This window comes from Pongo abelii, chromosome 2 (genome assembly GCF_028885655.2).
Source record: "Pongo abelii isolate AG06213 chromosome 2, NHGRI_mPonAbe1-v2.0_pri, whole genome shotgun sequence".
Classification (NCBI taxonomy): domain Eukaryota; kingdom Metazoa; phylum Chordata; class Mammalia; order Primates; family Hominidae; genus Pongo; species Pongo abelii.
Window position 1 is genome coordinate 169,566,792 of NC_085928.1, and position 20,398 is coordinate 169,587,189.

The 20,398-nt window shown below is 38.2% G+C and overlaps 1 protein-coding gene across 8 annotated transcripts in view; it reads left to right on the top strand.

The window, feature by feature from the left end:
* The window catches only part of SCHIP1 (schwannomin interacting protein 1), a 138,365-nt gene that overhangs the window by 92,837 nt on the left and 25,130 nt on the right, over window positions 1-20,398 (top strand). For 6 of the 8 annotated variants that reach the window (XM_054552923.2, XM_063722310.1, XM_009239472.4 and 3 more), the window contains one exon: window positions 14,216-14,334. In XM_054552923.2, the coding sequence (XP_054408898.1) occupies window positions 14,216-14,334 (119 nt within the window). Of the gene's footprint in view, window positions 1-911; window positions 1,529-14,215; window positions 14,339-20,398 lie in introns of those variants that run through there. The other 2 variants (XM_009239478.4, XM_054552925.2) reach the window with 2 other exon arrangements.

The window sequence follows — 20,398 nt, forward strand, 5'->3', positions numbered from 1 at the left end:
ATGCAATTAATTTTTTCGGAACCGAGGTGGGGCAATGAGAATGGAGTAAAGGGAAGATTTCACTTTCGCTCGGGGGCTACAGAGGGAAGTATTTGCTTTATAGAAGTAGGGCTGTTATAAACTACCTTGAGACACATTTATGCCACAAGTCTTCTACAAATTGAATTTAAAAAGAATGTGGAGAGAAATAAGTAGATACTGAAGGTGAGCATGTCAGCAGCAGTTCAGATGCCAAAAGGTTATCTTGATTAGCCTTTTTGCTTTTAGAACTCTGTTCTTAACAGTATTGTGGTTGCACAAGAATCTATATTGGAAAATTTATTGACTAATATACTTGGTGCTTTTTATCTAAGCTTGTCAGAGTGTAAGACGGTGTTGCTAAATGAAGGCTTGCCCTTTGAATTCTTTTCTGACCTATTTCTCCTGCAAACAGTAGCTTTATTTTTTGGAAATAAACAGTGGGCGTAATTTTTAGTTTATGACAGTAGTAAGCTGATCCTGATGAGTGTGTGTTTGTGTGTGCACTTCTGCTTGTCTGCGTCTTGCACTAAAACATCCTCCAGCTGTGGGCCTTTTCCCTCTCTTTAGTAAAGCCTGTAAACAAAACCAGAAGCCATGGGAAAAGTGTAAAGAGAGCAGCAGAAAAGAACGTTTGCTTTTGTGAAAAAGCCCGCCACTGCTTGAATTTTAAAGAAAAGTTGATGGATCTTTTTCTGTTGCCTATATTAATAGAACAAAGCACTGCTCCCAGGGCAGAAGGGTCCTTCTCTGTGTTGGAAGTGAATTTCAGTCTCGTCCTGGAGCTCCTACCGGATGAGACTTTTACATGTGATTTTAAGAAATGATTAGTTTAGGGGGGAAAAAAGCAAACATCTGTGTTACAGGTCAGCCTTTAAATTATATTGTTTTCGTTTTGTCATGGAATACCCAGCTTTTAACTCAGTAGTGAAGTCGGCTGGGCTGGAAGTTTTCACATCTATTTTTATCCCACACAATCTACCCCTGGTTCAGATTGCTAGTTTCCTCACAGAGCTCCAGTCCACACTCTGCCCTGAACGGGGAGTTGAATCAGCTGGCTGAAGCTGAGTGCCTCTCTTTTCCTTTCTTGGGAACAGGAAAGGTGCTGTGGAGAGGAATTGGGGCCGGATCATTCAGGGGAAGGTGACAGCAGATGGTGGGAAGGCCGGAGTCAGCAAGCCAAGTGTCAGCGGCAGAGTGAGCCTCGGAAAACAGCAGCTGCCCAGTGCCAGAGCAAGGAAAGGCCAGGGAGGCTGGGCGGGGCAGTGTCTGTGGGACAGAGGGGGGCAAGAACATACACGGCCGGGCACAGCCTCTTAGCCAGCTCTCCATGTCAGCATGAGCAGTAACCAGGGAACTGGGCAATTGGCACATCAGCCTATCAGAATTCATGAGAGGTTATTTCTTAAGTGAAATTCTAAAGAGTTAAAGGATGAATTTGGACAGTGATGGAATGGATGACATCATCAGTCAAGAATCCTCATTGGATATGGAGGGGAATTATAAAAAGGTAAGGGGGGTGAGCTCTTTTGTTTATAAACAATTGAACCATTTTTCTAACTGGAAGAAAGATCACCCTTGAGGAGTGGCCAAATTCCACACTCAGTGGCTATTGCCATAATATAGTCAGGAAAAACTAAATGCACAGAATCAAATGCATTAAGCTAGGAAAGTTCTTCCTGCTTTTCCCAGCTTATATTCATTAATATGTTACAGCAGCAACTAAAACACACATGTTGTTATTCTGAAGTTGAAAAAATTCTATTATGCATTTAACTGCTAGGCAGGTTTTTTATGTGAAGGAATTTTTTAAAAATTATTGACGTATATTTACAGTTCACTGGCAAAAAAAATTACTAGAATGTTTAATCTATTTTTCCAATTTTTTGTTTGATTTTATTGGCAATGAAAAATATCAAGTTTTAGTTAACATGTTTGGGGTTTTTTAAAGTTGATACAGTATCTGTTCATCTTTTGCCTGCCTTTTTTTTTTGAAAGTCAGTAAATATATTTTGAGAATGTTTTATATGGTAATGTTCTGGTAATCACAGGCCCGAGTAAAAATAGCTTTAGTTATATGGGTGAGGTCATGAAATTAAACTACAAGTATATGCTTATCTGTCCACAGAAGCCTAAAACACACACTATGTCCTTCCCTCTTCATTATTTGCCATAAGTCAAGTGTAGTTCACAACATGGCATAACATGAAGGATAAAATCCCTTCCATCATGGGCCTGGAAATGAAGACCTCTTTACCTCAGAGGCAAATATCAGTTAATGATAGAACAGTAAAACTTGCTACTTAATTTTTAAGTTGATCAAATACATCACTAACTTTTTTCCCTTGAATGAGATATAGAAAGAAGCTTTTGTCATGATAGATCCTTACATATAGTAATGTAAAATATGGTAGTTTATATCTTTTATACATATGTGTGTGTGTGTGAGTGTGGGGACTGTTTTAAGTATATACTGTACTTCCTAGAGCAGTTCACAACAGCTTATGTTCTTTCTCCACAAGCTGAAACTTAAATATGTAAAAGAGGTTTCAGTGACCTGCCATGTTGCCCTTTGTGTTTTTCATCCTTTGTGATCCCCAAGACAGGAATGAGCACCCAAGGTGATAGTTCGCTGAGCCTTATAACCCTAACACTTCCCAGCCGTCTGCTTCTGCCGGAAGCGGTGTGCAAAAGATGCTTGGGACACTCTGCCATAAGAGTCAGATTGCTTATCCAACTCTGCAGAACAAGTGTAGCCATCTCATACTTCTGCTATTTTCAGTGTCAAAGAACTGGTGATGGTTTCCTTTGTCAGACCGTTTCTCAGATAGAAGAGTATAGGTCAGTTTGCACTTAGGAAAAATGAAAGACATACCATTGCTAATGCATTAACAATGAAGTCATGACTGCTCTAGTTTTTTCCTACTTAGAAACAGAGGGAACCCAGATGCCTGGAATAAGTAAGCATTGATACACCAGCAACCTGAGACAGGGCTGACTAAAGCTACATACATGTACGGCTCAAGGAGCTTTAAAACATCAACAACAACAAAACAGAATTGCACTGTGTAACCCACTATCTAACAAAGACAGTAGAATGCCGCATATGATTTCAGTATCTGTTAGGTTAGTACAAAAAAAACTGCGAGATGAAACTTCTGGATGTGTGGAGTGCTCAGAGATCAGTTCATTGTGTTCCGGGCCTTAAACATGAGGGTTGTTCTCTTGTCATTCCAGCCTTTTAAATACCTTCCTCAGGCAAAGTGTTTTCAAATTTTTATGTGTATCATGATTATTATGAAGACTTCATTATAATTATCCTTCTTTTTTAAACCCACTCTTTGTAATTTTACTATGAGCTAGTGAAACAGGGCAACATACGCTTTTTTAAAAATATGAGGAATAAGAAAATAGTTACCTAGTATAAAAATAACTTTCCCTAATTAGAATCTTCCTTTTCTAATTTTTTTCTCTAATATTTTTCCTGTTTTGTTGGCTAAGTAGAAAATTAAATTAGATGCCATAAAGTGGGGCTCTGCAGGCTTTTTTGACCTTGTATTCATCAGTAAGATGGTTTTGAGTCCATGCCTGTAATATACATATATTTTATTCAGAAATAGCACCCACCACTATAAAATACAATATGTGTACGTAAAACATATACTTAAATAGATATTTTAGAGAATAAAATGTTTAAAATATAAATATAAGTAAAAGTTGTAGTTTTTTTAATCTCCTGTGGTACTTTCACCCCATTTTGAGGTCAGTTGTCAAAAACAATTAAAAAATTGATACACCCCTGCTTAGGTACCATAGAATTCCCTGAACCAATTGCACTAATAAATACCACATGTGTATAGGGATTATTTTACAGGGTTGTTTTAAAGTCAGACAAACAGCCTTCGGGGGAAAGGTCACTTTCTGATGACTAAAATTAGATTCTACCGAAGCAAAGGAAGAAAAAGATTATGCTTCTGTTCCTTTTCCTTGGGGAAGGTTTTGATTGTAAGAAAGATGTTTCATTAAGGACCTCTGGTTTATTCAATAGTAATAGTAAAACTGCCCTCAACAGAAAACAGATCTTAGTGTTTAAGAAGAAAAGTGCAGACCTTAGCAGAATCTGAGGTGTATGCGTTCAGCCCATTATTTCCCTGCCCTGCTGTGAGCAACTTCTGATCCCCTGAGAAAGAACCACAGAGCTGATTGTCTTCAGGACCAACATGGTACGCAGCATCTAAGTCAGTGTCCTCATCCATTCCACCATCACTTACCAAGAGCCCTCTCATGTTCCTGGCACTGTGCATGGCGCTAGGATCACCGAAGCGGGACTGAGCTTTCCCTCCAGTAGCTGACCGTCCCAATGGGGGAGGCACATAAAGGAACAAACTATGTGGAACTAATGCTGCCTGGAGTGTCCAGATAGCTGGTGTGGACTTCTAAAGTGTGCAGCCATTTAGATCTTTCCCTGCCCCAGGAATGTGTACCTTAAACACAACAGTTGTTCATGTGTACATTCTTGGGGCAGGGAAAGATCTAAATGACACTAATGGACAGAGAGAAAAGGAAATCGGGAAAATTTAATATAGAATATGGCAGAAGACTGGCTCCAACTTTGTTCCAGAGCAGAGAAAATGCAGGGAATCTGGTATTGCCTTCTGTTCCTAGGCTACTGTGCACAGAATCAGGGAGCTGACAGCAGGGCGGTGAGTGGGCCCAGGGCCGGGCCAGCCGCTCGCTTTGCTTTGTTCCTCAGGGGTGCCGTCTCTAGTGTTGTGCATCCAATTATGGTGAAAGATTAGGGAGGACCCTGTGAAAAAATTAAAAGGCTGGAAGGAACAATATTTAAAGTGAAGCCACAGCTGCGCCTCATGTTTTTTTTAAAAGGTGAATGGAAATGACTGCTTGAGATAAACTGCAATAAACAGGAACACAGAATGCCAGCTGCCATTCCAGACAAGCGCTCTGCCCTCCCCACACAATTACTGAGGAAAAGCAGCCGTCGACCTCCATTAACCCTCACATCTTCCTGCCTGTGAGGGCTGAATACGCTTGAAGAACCATGTTAAGTTACCGAAGCCTGTGACCTAGCCCCACCTCAGCCACCTGGGAAAAACCTCTTCCGCTTTGTGAGCCAGGGTCTCCTTTTCTTAAAAAGAAAGAATTAGCCTGGTCGGACTTAGATGTTATAAATATAAAGCTTCCTGGCTCGTGGTTCAGGTTTCTTATCATATCACCCCATTGGCACACCTCGGTTAGCCAGCATGGTCAGGGAATGGGCTGTTTCAGGTAACTAGAATTTCCAGTGAAATGCAAGTGTGTTAAATGTATTCTTGTTCTCACACACACATGCACACAAACGTGCACACACATGTGCACACACATGCCCCCTTCCATGTCATGGTCATCTTCTACAGCACTCTCTACTTGGTCTCTTTCCCTTCTCCTCGCTAGTTGCCTTAGGCTTCCAGCTCTCCTCATTTTCGTGTGTGTGTATGGCTTTTTAAAACATTGAGATATAATTCACATACATAAAAGCCACCCTTTTAAAGTGTACACTTTGATGGTTTTTAGTATATTCATAAGGCTGTGCACATCGTTTAATTCCAGAATTTTTCCACCCCAAAAAGAAACCCCGTACCCATCAGGAGTCACTCCCAAATCCTTTCTTCTCTTAGCCTCTGACAACCGCTAATTTACTTTATGTATTTATAAATGGACCTGTTCCAGACATTTCTGGCTCCTTTTTTCTCCCTTTCTCCATTCTTCTCACTACCTTCCCCACCCCTTCCTTTTAATATTAATAACAGCTACCACTTTATAAATTTTCTGTCTGTGCCAGGCACTGCGCCAAGCACTTTCTATATAGTATTTCATTTAATTATTAAAACAACCTAAAAATAGGTATTATTTCTTTTTTCAAAAGAAGAAACTGAGGCTCAAAGAGTCTCAGTGACTCGTAGTAATGTCAGAGTCAACATGTTAAGCGGGGTCTTCTTGACTCCAAATACTCCTCCCCACCTTCTTTCTGGCCATGAGTCTGTGTCCACCTCCCCCGGATCCTAGGTCCATTCTGACACAAGAGATTGAGGACACCAGCTTCCTGGCTGCTGATTAAGGCTTGGCTGTTTCATAACCATGCAGTAGGTGTTTGGGACTGTTGTGTTCCTGACAGTGATACTGAATGACTGTGATGGGTTTCCAGGCTTCTAAAATGGCACCTGTTAAAAATAGAGTTGCCAGATAACACTGACTTGTGCTAAAAAGTAGTCTCTGGTAGGCAATTATTTGAGAAGTAGAATGAGCTCAGGTTCATTCCCAGCAGTTTGTGTTTTGGATATGGTGCTCACAGGGGAGGACAATCATTTAGTTTTCCACCGTATCCCTTGAGGAGTTAATGTTGAAACACCTCCTGTACAGTAGCCATCTTTGTAGATTGCACCTTAGACTCCTTCACTTTCAGCAAGGTTCCCATTCTAAGTGGCTACTGAACTTTAGCCCTAGGTATATGTTAAATACCTTTGTTTACCTTCACAATCAAAATATTCAAATGTTATGGACTCTGCGCAGCTGCATTTCTATCTGCCTGCTTCTGTTTATGTCACTTCCCTGTAGCATAAGAAGGAATACAGTCAACACTAGGCAAAACCATCCTCACAGTTAGTTATTATAAATATATTTGTAAATACAGTTAGTTATTAATTATAAATAAATATCTGCATTTTGTGGACCAGCATCCCAGTTCTTTCGATGTCAGCCAATACTCAAGTGAAATAGGTGTCAGAAGATGCAGGGCCCCAGAGTCCTTCCCCTTGGGTGCCCGTCCTGTGCTTTAGATATCCGAGGCCAGCTCTCTCTCGTGGGTACAGGTCCTGAGCAGTTTACACCCAAAGGCCTTAATGTTGCCCGGCAGCCCAGGCTGACACTTATTTAAGGAAATGTGTTTAGGCAGGTTGGTACGAGGATGCAAAGATAAGAAATTTCAACAGCATTTTGAGAAACCTGTATTTGGCAGCTCATCTTGACCTTTCTGGATGTTTAGTGTAAGTGACTGAAATGGAAACTGTCAGAAATACAAAATGAAAAGAGAGTGTCCTGACTTACTATCCATTCAGTGATGCAATTGAAAGATACTATTTTTTAACTTATATTTACTTCCACTACCAATTAAAAAGCACTTCCCAGGGGATAAAATAAGATTCAAGAATTTAAAATAACCTGCATGGTGCAAGAATTTATGCACTTGACATTCAAGAGCATACAATTTCTTTTCTTCTGGAATGCTGTTTTTATATTCTGGTCTAGTGACAAATTCATGGTTTGTCTCAGTGAGAAAATAATTAGAAAGTACTAGTAGTATATTTGGGTTTTCTTTTGGCCTTTTCGTTTCAAAGAAAATTAATAACATTTACATAACAAACAAGTAAGTTCTATACTTCTGGTTCATAATGTTTAAGAGCTTCAGACTCCTCACACTGTAATGCTACCTATAAATGTTAGAATAAAGCTGTCTTACAAGCTGAGGAAAGAAATAAGAGTGACTACCAGTTTCCTAAAGGAAGAGTACTTTTCCACAGAGAGCTTCAGAATCCCAGTTACGTTCCCTGGCGGATGCTGCTAATGGTGATGATGCCAGATATCACTAGGCAATAGATTGCACTGAAGCAAGGGGATCATTAATTGCTTCAAAACAAGCATCCTGGTAAGGCCTTGGCAGAGGCCAGGCTGCTACAAATGAAATCCACCTGGCTTCAGAGTCTGGCCATGCCACATGGAACAGATGTGTGCTCAATCACAGAAGAACCAACTCTGTGTTTCATCTAGCTACTTGATCTGCTCAATTTGTTTAAAGCTGTGGTTCTCAAAGTGCTTATGCTAGCATCATCAGCAGCATCTGGGAACTTGTTAGAAATGCACATTCTCACCTCTACCCCAGACTTTCTTGAAACGGAAAAATAGACTGTGTATTTACAAGCCCTCCAGGTAATCCTCTTGCACAGTCAATCAAGTTTGAGAGCTATTGGCTTAAAGAAATGTGTGACAGGGTGTGTGTGTGTGTGTGTGTGTGTGTCTCTGCACGTGTGCACATGCATGCTCCTCCCTGGTCTCCACTTGGCCAACCGGTGTCCCAGCAACCCCTGGCATCCTAAGTTCCTTTCTGGGCCACGGGGGACCAGTGTATTCATTAGTTTCTGGGATGATGCAGCTCATAATCCTTAGGAAGTTTTTTGTCAATGGCATATTGTTTTCCTTTTTATCATTGGTGGCAAGTATTTACTTCATTGCTTTAACAAGCATTTCCTGGGACCTATAGGTAACACCAGTGTAGAAGACAGAGAAAGAGCAGTCAAGTCCTGTGAGGCTTCTTAACCTTAGAGAAGATCTCCTGCAAAACCTCTAACCTTTTGCAACTCCTGGGGCTTATTAGAAATGCAGAGTCTCTGGCCCTGTCTCTGATTTAGAACATGCATCTTAGCAAGATCTTGAGGTGACTCATAAGTACCCTGAAGCCTGAGAAGCATTGCACCAGGTAACAACTTAGCAGTGTGAAAAAGAGGATGCTAGACGTGGTATGTGTAGGGGTCATTAGTAAATTAGTACTGAGACAGTGAGCATTATAAAACAAGTACATCCAATAATTTTTAAAAGTCTATTTCAGTTCCCATGGCAAAGAGTGAAAAGTGAGAAACAAATGCATCTGGGAGGAGGGGAAGCTCAATCCAGGGAAGAACAGAAAGACAGGAAACTGGGGGAAACACTTTTCTTTCTCCCACTCCTTCCCACAACTGAATCTTGTCCAGGCCTACAACTGTTGCTGCTCCAAATCTTACATCTGCTTTTATTCCCACCTCTGTGCCTTTCTCATCTACTGGAGCCCCTGATTCCCTAGGCCAGGTTTCCTTAAATCCATTCGTCCTCAGGGGAATTTGAGGAGCCCCTTCCTCTTGGTCTGACAGGACCTTTCTGGCTCTGTGGGTTTCATCATCTGTGCAGGACTCAGAAGGAAGCAGCTGTTTGTTGTGTCCTAAGCACCAGATGGCTTTAGGTTCAGGTTTAGGATGTTATTTCCTGAAGTGTGTTCCTCAGAACCCTAGAGGCCCCCCAGATTTTCCCACAAAAAATAGTTTGTCAATTAAATAGATTTTGAAAATGCAGAACACACCCAATCTTCCGCTTGTAAATTTATGTGCAGATTAGCATGCTGAAGGCTTCTTGCTTCAGAGACACCACAATGCTGCTAGTAAGGTGGGCTGGGCCAGAGGCAGGAAGGCAGAACCTGGGGAGGGGATGCAGGAATGATCTTGGTGTGTAAGGCATGGGGCCATGCCATATGCCAAAAAAAAGTGTGGAAAGGTCCTGGGGACATATTAGATTTGAAGATAGATGATACCTACCCACGCTGAACATTTTGCTTTTTATTTCATTACTGAATACCCCTCTTTGTTCTTGTCCAGACTGGGGAATTGCAGTAGAACAGGGCACATCAGGAAAGGCTGAGCATTGGTGTTCAGAGTCTACAAGTGCTCAGTGGTCTGTGTTCTAAGATCATGGTGGCTTGCATGGCATCATTGAAAGTCATTGTGAGCCTCATCTGCTCAGGCACAGCGGGTGGCAGTAGGGAATTTAGCGACAGATGAGGACAAAAACTTCCTGGGGCTAAATAGCGGTGAGTTTCTAATCACATTTTTGCTTTCTTCTGGGGCTTCAATAGTTTTCTGCCTGATAGTGATGAGCCTATTCCTCAGTTGCCCTTTGTTTTTGCTAGCAATACCAATTTTAGATGTTGTACTTTTGTTTTATGAGGGTATTTCCCAAGGCTGTTTTAGGAGTGGACATGGCTCTGCCTGTCATAAGTGCAGCCAGACAGTGGTGTTTTGAGTCAGCCTCTTCCTTTTCCTGTACCCTTGCCTGTTTCTCACCCTGGAGTGTATTGGGCTTGGCTGGATTGAGGGGGCTGGTGGAAGGCATATTTGCCTTGCAGGTATAATTCCTCAGAGAATAAACCGCCCTTGAAACCACACACACATATATTTTACACATGTGGGCAACTGAAAGAAAATTGGGTTCTCATTGTTAAATTTTCAGATTGAGCAGTAATGGTAAGGAGAGTGGTCCTGATGGGAAGATATTTGTATTGTGGATATTTGTGGTTATGATTTAGCCCATGGTATGTATGCTTTGCCAGTGTTTTCTCTTTTTCTGAGAAAACATCACATCCATCTCAGGGAAGAAGTAGACCCATAACTCTTGGTGCCACATTTTATCCTCTACATGGTACCCACCATTATTATTAGTCTGAACACCTTACTCTTTAATGTGGAAAAGTGATGTGAAAAAGCAGAAAGATCTGGTATTAGAAAGCATGGTCTTGGATCCTACTGTTCCTGCCTAACAGTATGGTAACCTTTCATCTCCCTCAGTTTCCTCATATTCAAAGCAAAAATTGTTGGAGTATGAACCATAATGCTACCATCTATCACAGACTTACATTACCACAGGTCAGGTACAGCTACTAAGTAATTTACTTAAGTTTTCTCATTTAATCTTCCAGCATCTAGTGAGATCCTTTACTTATGGACTGGGAAGAGCTTTCCAAGCACAAAAGCCACTGACAGCATGACAGAGGAAGCAAGCTATTGACTTAACTACATAACATTTACAGTTGAAACTCAAAAGGACAAATACTATACTATAAAATGTTTAAAATTCTCAGACCTTTGTAGGAAAATAAACAAAGCTAGGAATAAGTAATTCAGAGAAAAGAAAGTACAGTCACTAAAAACATTTAAATATTTACTCTCACTAGTAATCAAGGAAATTAAAATTTAAAAACATTACTTTTTGCCTATCAAATTTTTTTAAAAACTTTTTTTTTAAAATGAAAATGTTCAGTGTTAGCCAGGATGTAGTGAAAGCTGCACCCTCTTACATTGCTGGCGGGCATGTGGATTGGAACAGCTTTTTTCGAGAGCAATGTGACAAAATGTGTCAAGAGCCTCAACAAATGTTCACACTCAGCTGATCTGCTAATTCCACTTCCAGGAACTTATCCTGAGGAAATAATCAGACATGTGGGCAGGCATTTATGTAAAGAGGCTAATTTCTGGCCAGGCACAGTGGCTCACGCTTGTAATCCCAGCACTTTGGGAGGCTGAGGCAGGCGGATCACGAGGTCAAGAGATTGAGACCATCCTGGCCAACATGGTGAAACCCTGTCTCTACTAAAAATAAAAAATTAGCTGAGCGTAGTGGCGTGAGCCTGTAGTCCCAGCTACTCAGGAGGCTAAGGCAGGAGAATTGCTTGAACCTAGGAGGTGAAGGTTGCAGTGAGCCGAAATGGTGCCACTGCACTCCAGCCTGGCTACAGAGCAAGACTCCATCTCACCAAAAAAAAAGAGGCTAACTTCCATGTTATTTTTAATTTGACACAACTCAAATGGCTAACCATAGAAGGTAACTCCATAGGATGGAATGATATGCAACCATTAAAGATTGTGTTTTTATTCCTTTCTGGCTGTTCTGGAGGAAAAATTTTTAAAAGATTTTAAAATCATGTTTTTAAAGAATTTGAAGGGATACAAGGGCAATTCTGAAAATATAATAAACAATATGATCTCAACTTTATAAAAAGGAAATAATGCACACATATGATAAAAACTAGGGGGAAATATACTAAAATGTTAGCAATCATCTCTCTCTAAGTGGTGGGATTATGAGTGATGTTTATATTCTTTATGCTTTTCTTGATTTGTTCAGTGGTATCCAGAGACAGAGAGAGAAGGAGTGAGGGGGAAAGAGACTGTATTATAAAACAGCCCTCTTTAAACTGTTAGTGAAGTATTCAGGTGTAAAGAACTGCAATTAATGTAAATGGAAATATTTTTAAGGTCTCCTCCAATATCTGTAGCTCTAGTTTATCAAGAAAGATAGACATGGAATCAAGGGTATATTCACACGTTCATACCCTGGGATTAGGGTTTTCTTTAAAGCCTGTTTCAGACCCTAGGCTAATGTCAGGCCAGCATGTTGTTGAACATTAATCATTAAAATTCATGTTGCCATCTACTGATTTTATATTTGGATATTCAGCTATACTCAACAATTTTCTGCCTGTTGAGGACTTTGGTGAGAATCTCTTTTGTCTGTGATATGGATTGAGAAATAGGTTCACTGACTGTACAAAATCTGCCTGGCAGATATGGGGATTTGAAATGAACTTGTTTTAAATAAAGGTGTCAAGTGATGTGATTCTGTTTTGGCTGGACCATCCCAAGTGCCAGCCTTGCATATTCGGAAAGGTGGTTTGCCCTAATTAAGGTTCCAAGCAGTACAGTTGCAAGTGGTTAGTGAAATAAAAGGCATTCTTGCTTCCCTCCATAATCTTATGGTTACTTTCTTAAGGCTTGGTTTTGTGCTAGCCCAGCAAAAAATAAGAACTATGAAAGTAGTCTTTCACATCTGTAAAAAAAACAAAAAATCTGTATAAAAGTAGTCTTTCACCTTATGGCTGTACTACACACACACACACACATACACACACACACACACACACACATACATGCTAGCTCCTAGTATGATGCAGTTTCATTGCCACATGCTAAAATGGGGTGCTATATATATAGACAGAGATAATCGCTAAGTGTGTACAGTAGAAAGAATGCTTATGGTGTCTAAGGATTAAAAAGTGTAAAAGAAAAGGAGAGTAGAGATGAGGTTTCTTTGAGCTAGTTCTCAAACCTGTTGAAATTAAATATCTGGCACTAGAGCCTGGGGCATTCTAATGCAGCCTGTTGAAGCTGGATCTTGGGAACCACTGTCTTAGCTGTACTTTGCTGTCATGTATTTTATTCTGTGCTGTCTAGTACAGTATCCACTAGCCACGTGTGATGGTTGAGCTCTTGAAATGAGGTAGTGCGCCCGAAGAGCTGAATTATTATAATTAATTAATTCTTAAGTTGAAATGCAAATAGCCACATGAGACTAGTAACTACCATATTAGACAGAGCAGCCTTAACCTATTGTATACTGTCCTTCACTTGGGAATGAAATTATTTTCAGTGCGCTCTTCCCACAGGCTGTGCATTTTTGTCATTGTGACACAGTGATGCTCCAGAACCTCCTACTGGGAGAATGAAGGCATCACCAAGCCTTTTGTAGCCACACCCAGTCACATGACCTGCATTTTGTAATACAATTTGCTCAGTGTGGTCTTCAACCCCTCGCTCAGTGCATAAAATGGTACTTCTCAAAGCCTTTGTCATCTCACAAAACTAAAATTTCATCCTTAGCCCAGGATTTTTGACTCATGTTGTTTGTTTTTTGTAGTATTTTCATTTTTAACCAAGGAAATCATTTTTAATCTTCTCTCCTGTTGTTTAAAGGGTTTAAAAGTTCAGCATGGTGAGTTTTTATGGGGCGTTTAATGAGAAGCCAAGCATTGTAAACATATCCAAATGATCACAGTAGTGTAGTTTACCAAATCCTTTTTCTATGCACACTAACCTGACCTCCCTTCAAAATATGAAACAGATGGGCCCAACTAGAATTCTCCAGCTATTCCAGACATTATTGTCAAGGTTTCTTACATTCTAAAACCTGGTGAGATGAGGCTAGCCCTTGAATGGAAACAACAGTCCCCAACAAGACTGTAAGCTGCATGGAGGCAGGTGCTATGTCTGTCTTGTCCTGGGTTCTCTTCTGGCCTTATTGTGGCATCTGCCAGCTCCCAGAGGCTGCATGTTGGTGAAGTGAATTACTGTTCTTGCCATAGAGAAAATGGGCTGGCTAAAGGGACATGTAAAGCAGAGAGAAGACAAGATCAGGGAAAGGGCACGTTTGGGATCAAAGTGATTTGATTCAGGAGAAAGTACTTGCCCTCCACAACTTTACCTATACCTAGCAGGTAAGAAGAAGAAAGATTACGTCACAAATAATCTAGTTCTATCCTCGTGAAAATCATTTAGCACCATGATGGTGATTACTTAGACTAGAGATTGGAATGAGCTCTGAAGAACTGAAATTCAAGCCAGAAGAGACTGGTAAAATTTCAGCTTCTAATAATTCAAATGCTCTTGTGCCGCAGCCTATTTATTTGTTTTTCATCTAATGTTACGGTTCTAAGAAACTTAGCAAGTTAGACTGCCTGTGGTTGTGCTATATCTGCCCACTTATCAGCATTTTTATTTTCTTGAAATTTTAGGCACAGAAAAATGAGAGAGAGTCTATCAGACAGAAGTTGGCACTTGGAAGCTTCTTTGATGATGGCCCAGGAATTTATACCAGCTGTAGCAAAAGTGGGAAGCCAAGCCTTTCCTCCCGGTGAGTGTTCTTTTGGGTTGAATTTCTGATATGTACACAGTGGATTTTATCACTTGACTATTCTAATTAAAAAAAAAAAGCCTTTAAATCTTCTGTAGTTTTTTTTTTTTTCCACTCGCATAATACTGCCATCTTTATTTGGGTTTTAGACAGACCCTTCCCCACTTGTTTGTCGGTTTCTTTGTTGTTGTTATTGTTATTATTGGTTCATTTCCCAGTTACTTGAGGTCAGATTTTTATATTCCTTTTTTTTTTCTAGCCACAATACTGATTTTGTACACTGATAGAGGAATCAAGCCACACTCCTAAGCAAGCTGACTTATGATTAGAGACATGTGGCAGACTACCAAATTTCCCATTAAGCAGTCCCAGATCACCCAGAATCACCCCCCGATACATTTGATTGCAATAAATACTCGTAACTGAGAAATACAATTCCCGCTTTCATCATTCAATGTTTATTACAGTTCTTAACCTGTCCTTCTGGTGGTTTTTCTTTATCTTAATTTATTTCAGGATATCATTACTCTTTATCATAATTTATTTCAGGATATTATTGGTCATTTGCGTAGCTTCTAATTCCAAGTAAGATATTTAACTTATAATTTTATCCAAAAAACAGTGCTATAGGCCAGAGTTTCTCAAACTTTAATGTGCTCATGAATCATCTGGGGATTTTGTTAAAATGAAGACTCTGATTCAGTAGATCTAGGTGGGGCTCAAGATCCTCCATTTCCATAAAGCCCCAGCTGTGATATTCATGCTGCCATTCCATAGGCTACTTTGATTAGTGAAAGTATAGACAGTCTGAAAAATTAGGTATTACAAATATGGGTATTCCAAGTGATGAAAGCATGTAGAATGTTTTTACTAAGATGATAGTACCTGATGACCTATCAGCATTCTCATGGTCTCCCCTCACTCCCCAAATGTCTGTTTCCTCTCAGTCTTCCTTTGGGCTAAAAGCAAATATACTCTGTTGAAATACTCAGTTATTTTACCATCTTAAGCTAGGCATTGGAAACAAATTATAGTATTTATGCATTCATTTAACCAACATATTTCTTCCACGTCTGCGTGTGAGGCCTGGAACTAGGCATTTTTTAAATATCTATCTGTATTCCATATGGCTTTCAGTAAGGTTTGTACTACTATCTTATCCTGAGAGATTCTAAATCAGCAAAAATCAGAAAGCAGAAAGCAGACACATGCTCACATATACACCTATTTGTGAGGCACTGCAGGCAGATCAGTACATCAAGACAGGAGCGCCAGTTTCACCAGACAGTGTTCCAGCATCTCTTCCTCAGCTGAGTGCCAGCTCTGTCTCAGAACATTCCTTTGTGTTCCTACACATCCCTCCAGAACTGGATGGTCAGCCCTCCTCTTTCCCTTAGGAGCACCTCTTTCCCCTCCCAGTCAGATGTGGCAGAAGGCGCTTTGGCCTAGGAACCTGCAGGTCTGAGGATTAGTCCTAGTACACTTCTAATTTTGAAACTTTAACAATTTACTTAGTTTTACCATGTCTCATTTTCTTCATTTTTGTGAAATGAGAGCATTGGACCATATCATCTTATAGATCTCTGCTACTGCTCTCTAGTATTTCCCAGAGTGCCAAAATGTCTTCTTTTAGAAGCCCAATCTCTATGTTCAGCAGTGTCATATCCATTTTACAAATGAGAGGTTTTGGTTTTGAAAATCAATGATCGATATATATATATACGTATATACACATATATACGTATATATATACACATATATACGTATATATATACACATATATACGTATATATATACACGTATATACGTATATGTATATATACGTATATACGTATATGTATATATACGTATATACGTATATGTATATATACGTATATACGTATATGTATATATACGTATATACGTATATGTATATATACGTATATACGTATATGTATATATACGTATATACGTATATGTATATATACGTATATACGTATATGTGTATATACGTATATACACATATATACGTATATGTGTATATACGTATATACACATATATACGTATATGTGTATATACGTATATATACACATATACGTATATGCGTATATATACATATATGCATACGTATATATGCATATATGTATATATGTGTATATATACATATATACACATATATACATACATATACATATATACATACATATACATATACATATATACATATATACATATATATACATATATATATGCACACACACATATATACCTATGTACATATACATATATATGGGTTGTATATAACATATGTATATATTAGCTAATATTAGTTAATCTATATGTAACATACATATATATAACCCATATATATGTATATGTACATAGGTATATATGGATGTATACATATATATATATGTGTCTCTGTGTGTGTGTGTGTATATGTATACTCCAGATATATTTATATTATCCTTGTCGCACTCTCCAGAAGAAATAACTTTTTACTCCTTAACTGTTTCTTCTGGTATTTACCTACATATCTCTAAATAAAATGCTTATCTTCTTAGTTTTTATTTTAACCATCGGACTACCTACTATAAAAAGATAGTGACTTAGCTCTTTTTTTACAGCCCTCCCAAAGACTGTCATCTCTTCTATTCTTCCTTTAGAGTAATTTCACAATTTAGAGTCAAATAGCTATTTAATGTTTACATTATTAAGATTATGCATTATTCATCGCTTCTCAGCCTTTTAGCTAAGACCAAGTGTAGATATGCATTATTCTCACTGAACCATGTAGTAAACTATGGTTACTTGAGAAATTTCATTTTTTTTCCTGCAATTAGAATTGCCTCCTTTTTCCCCATGTACTGCATTTGTATTCCAGTGTGTGAATATACCACAATTTATTTGGCCTCTCTCCTGATAATGGGCATTGGATTGTTTCAAAGGTTTTGCTCTTGTAAACAATGCTACGTATAAACATTCTTGTATATGTCTTCTGCTATACATATGCAAGAGTTTGTCTTTGGGGCATACCTAGGAGTGGAATTACTAGGAAAATACATGATTGTTTACACTTAGAATATAATGTCAAACTGTTTTCCAACATGGTTACAACAAGTTATACTCCTACCAGCAATGTTTCAGAGATCCTGTGGATCCATAACGTTACTAACAGTTGATATTGCCAATTCTTTTAAGTTTTTGTGAATTGAATAGGTATAAAATGATTTTTATTGTGTATATTAGCCATACTTGTTTTCTCTTCTGTGAAATATCTGTTTGGGTCCTATGCCAAATTGCTGTTGGATTCCTTATGCTTTTCTCATCAACTTATCGAAGTTCTTCAGTCATGATACTAATCCTTAATATACTGTATGTATTGCATATATCATTTCCCAGGTTGTAACTTGTTTTTCACTTTTTTAATATGTGTTTTATGACCATAAGTTCTTAATTTTATAGGTTAATTTTATACTGAATTTTATCAAACTTTTCTGGTCAATGACTTTCTGTATCTTGTGTAAGAAATTTTCTTCTCCCCCAAGATCCAGTAGACATTCATTAGATTTCCTACCAAGAGTCGAAAGTGTTGAGTTTTTAAAAGTCTGCAATCAGTCAAAAGTTGATTTCTTGATATGGTATGGAGAAGTCAAATTTGATCGTTTTCCTTATAGATTACCATTTTTTTATCATATTTGTTGAACAATCCCTCTTTTACTCACTGATCTTATAGACTACTCCCATATATACTGTATGTTAATGGAAATCTATTTTATTATTGTTTCTATCTCAGCAGCAAAACTATAGTGTTAATTACAGTAACTTCAAAATAAGTCCTGATATCTGGACAGGAAAGTCCTTTTTGTTATTCTTTTTCTTCAGAAGTATGCTGCCTGTTACGGCTTTTTTTATTCCTCCACATAAACTTTAAATAATATAATCAAGTTCAACAAAATACTCTCTTGGAATTTTGACTGTAATTGCATTGATTCTATAGACCAATTTAGGAAGCATTACATTTTCTCATTGTCTTTCTATCCATAAATATGGTCTGTCTCTCCCTGATTTAGATCTTATTAGATATTTCTTAATAAGGTTTAGACATATTACACATCTCTTGTTATATTTATTTCTAGATACTTACTATTCTGATATCTTAAATTCTCTTCAGTAATGCTTTCTCATTTGCTGCTGGTGAACAGAAATGCAACTAACTTTGTGTACTAGTATTATATCCAGCCACTTTGTTATTGCTTCTATTACGTCTCCACTCTCCTATTATTTCTAATAAAGTTGTCTGTAGATTCCCTGGGGTTTTTAAAGAATGATATCATCTACAAATAATGGCAGCTTTATTTATTCATTTTCAATTCTCATGCTTTTGGTTTCTTTCTTTGTCTTATTGGATTGGCTAGGTACCCTAATACAGTGAGGATTAGAAATAGTAGTAGTTGGAATCCTTAGCTAATTTCTCATATTAAATGAAATGTTTCTACTGTTTTCCCATTTCAGATGATGTTAATTTTATGTTTCCTTTAATGATTCTCTTTATGAGATGATGTTCCCTTCCAGTTGTAACTTACAAAGAATTTTTATCATGAATGGGTATTTAACTTTATCACATGCTTTTTCTTCATCTGTTGAGGTGAAGAAAAAGCTCAATTTCACTCTGTTAATCTATTATATGAATTAATGAATTACATTTATAGATTTTCAAAATATTAAATCATGCTAGCATACCCAGTCTAAACCTAAACTGGTTAGGGAGTATTATATTTTTTCAGATACTTTTGGAGTATTATATTTTTTCAGGTACTAATATTATAAATAAAATCTGAGTAAATAATTATAAATAAAATTCATATTTTATTTATAACATTTTGTTTAGGATTGTTAGGTTTATATTCATGATTGACATGGATCTATTGTATTCTTTTCTTCTGACATTTTTGCTTGGTTTTAGTATCAGGATTATGCTGGCTTAAAAATGGATTGGGAACTATTCTCTTTCATATTGTCTAAGAAAAGTTTACATAATATTTTTATGATCTGTTTCTATAACGCTTGGTAGGATTCATTTCTCTCTGGGCCTGGTGTTTACTTTGTGTATTTGCTTTAACAACAGCTTCCATTTCTTAAGTGGTTATAATATTATACATACTTTTTATTTCCTCAGATCAGTCTGATGAGTTATATTTTTCTAGGAATATGTCCATTTTGTTTGTTTTCAAAATTGTTGGCATGATATTTTCTTATTTCACTGAAAGTATTAATTTTAATTAAGTTGTTTAAAATGTTCTCTTGTCCATCATGATTTTTTTTAGTTTATTTTTCATTTGTTTTGCTTTCTGCCCACCAATAACTAAGTATAAGACACTAAAAGCTGTTTATAAACTGTGGTTGGGGCTAGTTGGCATGCATCATCTGCTTAGAGAGCGCTTCCCTGACCACCCTATTAAAAGTAAACGCTCTCGTACCCATCACTTTGTCCGGTCTTATCCTGCTTATCTTCTTATCCTGATTTGTTTGTGGGGGGCGGGTGGTGGGGGGGTGCTTATTACAACCTAACGTTGTAGTATATATACTTTGTTCTGTCTTTCTCTAGCTCTAAAATATAAGCTCTAAGAGAGCAAGACTTCATCTCTGTTTTGTTCACCACTGTAACTATTGCCTAAAATAGTATCTAATACACAATCACTAAATATTTGTTGAATAAATGAATGGTGAACTTCACTATAGAATGGCTGAATAAGGACACAGCTCTTTCATTGGGATGCATCTAATTGAAAGTATCTAGGAGTCTTTTCTCTTGGGCTATGAATTGTGACTGAGAGAAACCCTCCAACCTCATCTTGAGGCATTTTAAACCTGGCTGCCAATGTTTTAAGACGCTAGCAGGGGAAAGATAGGAACTGTAGCATATAAAATTTTACTTAATTTCCTTGATTTCAGTAAAGCACCTCTTTGCCACCTCAGCTGTGCCTGAGCATGCTCCAGTCTCAACCTCTTAAGACAGTAAATTTCCTGATTCTGCCAGGCCACAGGTGGTCAGGGCAGATAGCAGGGCAAGAGGGTCCTTTC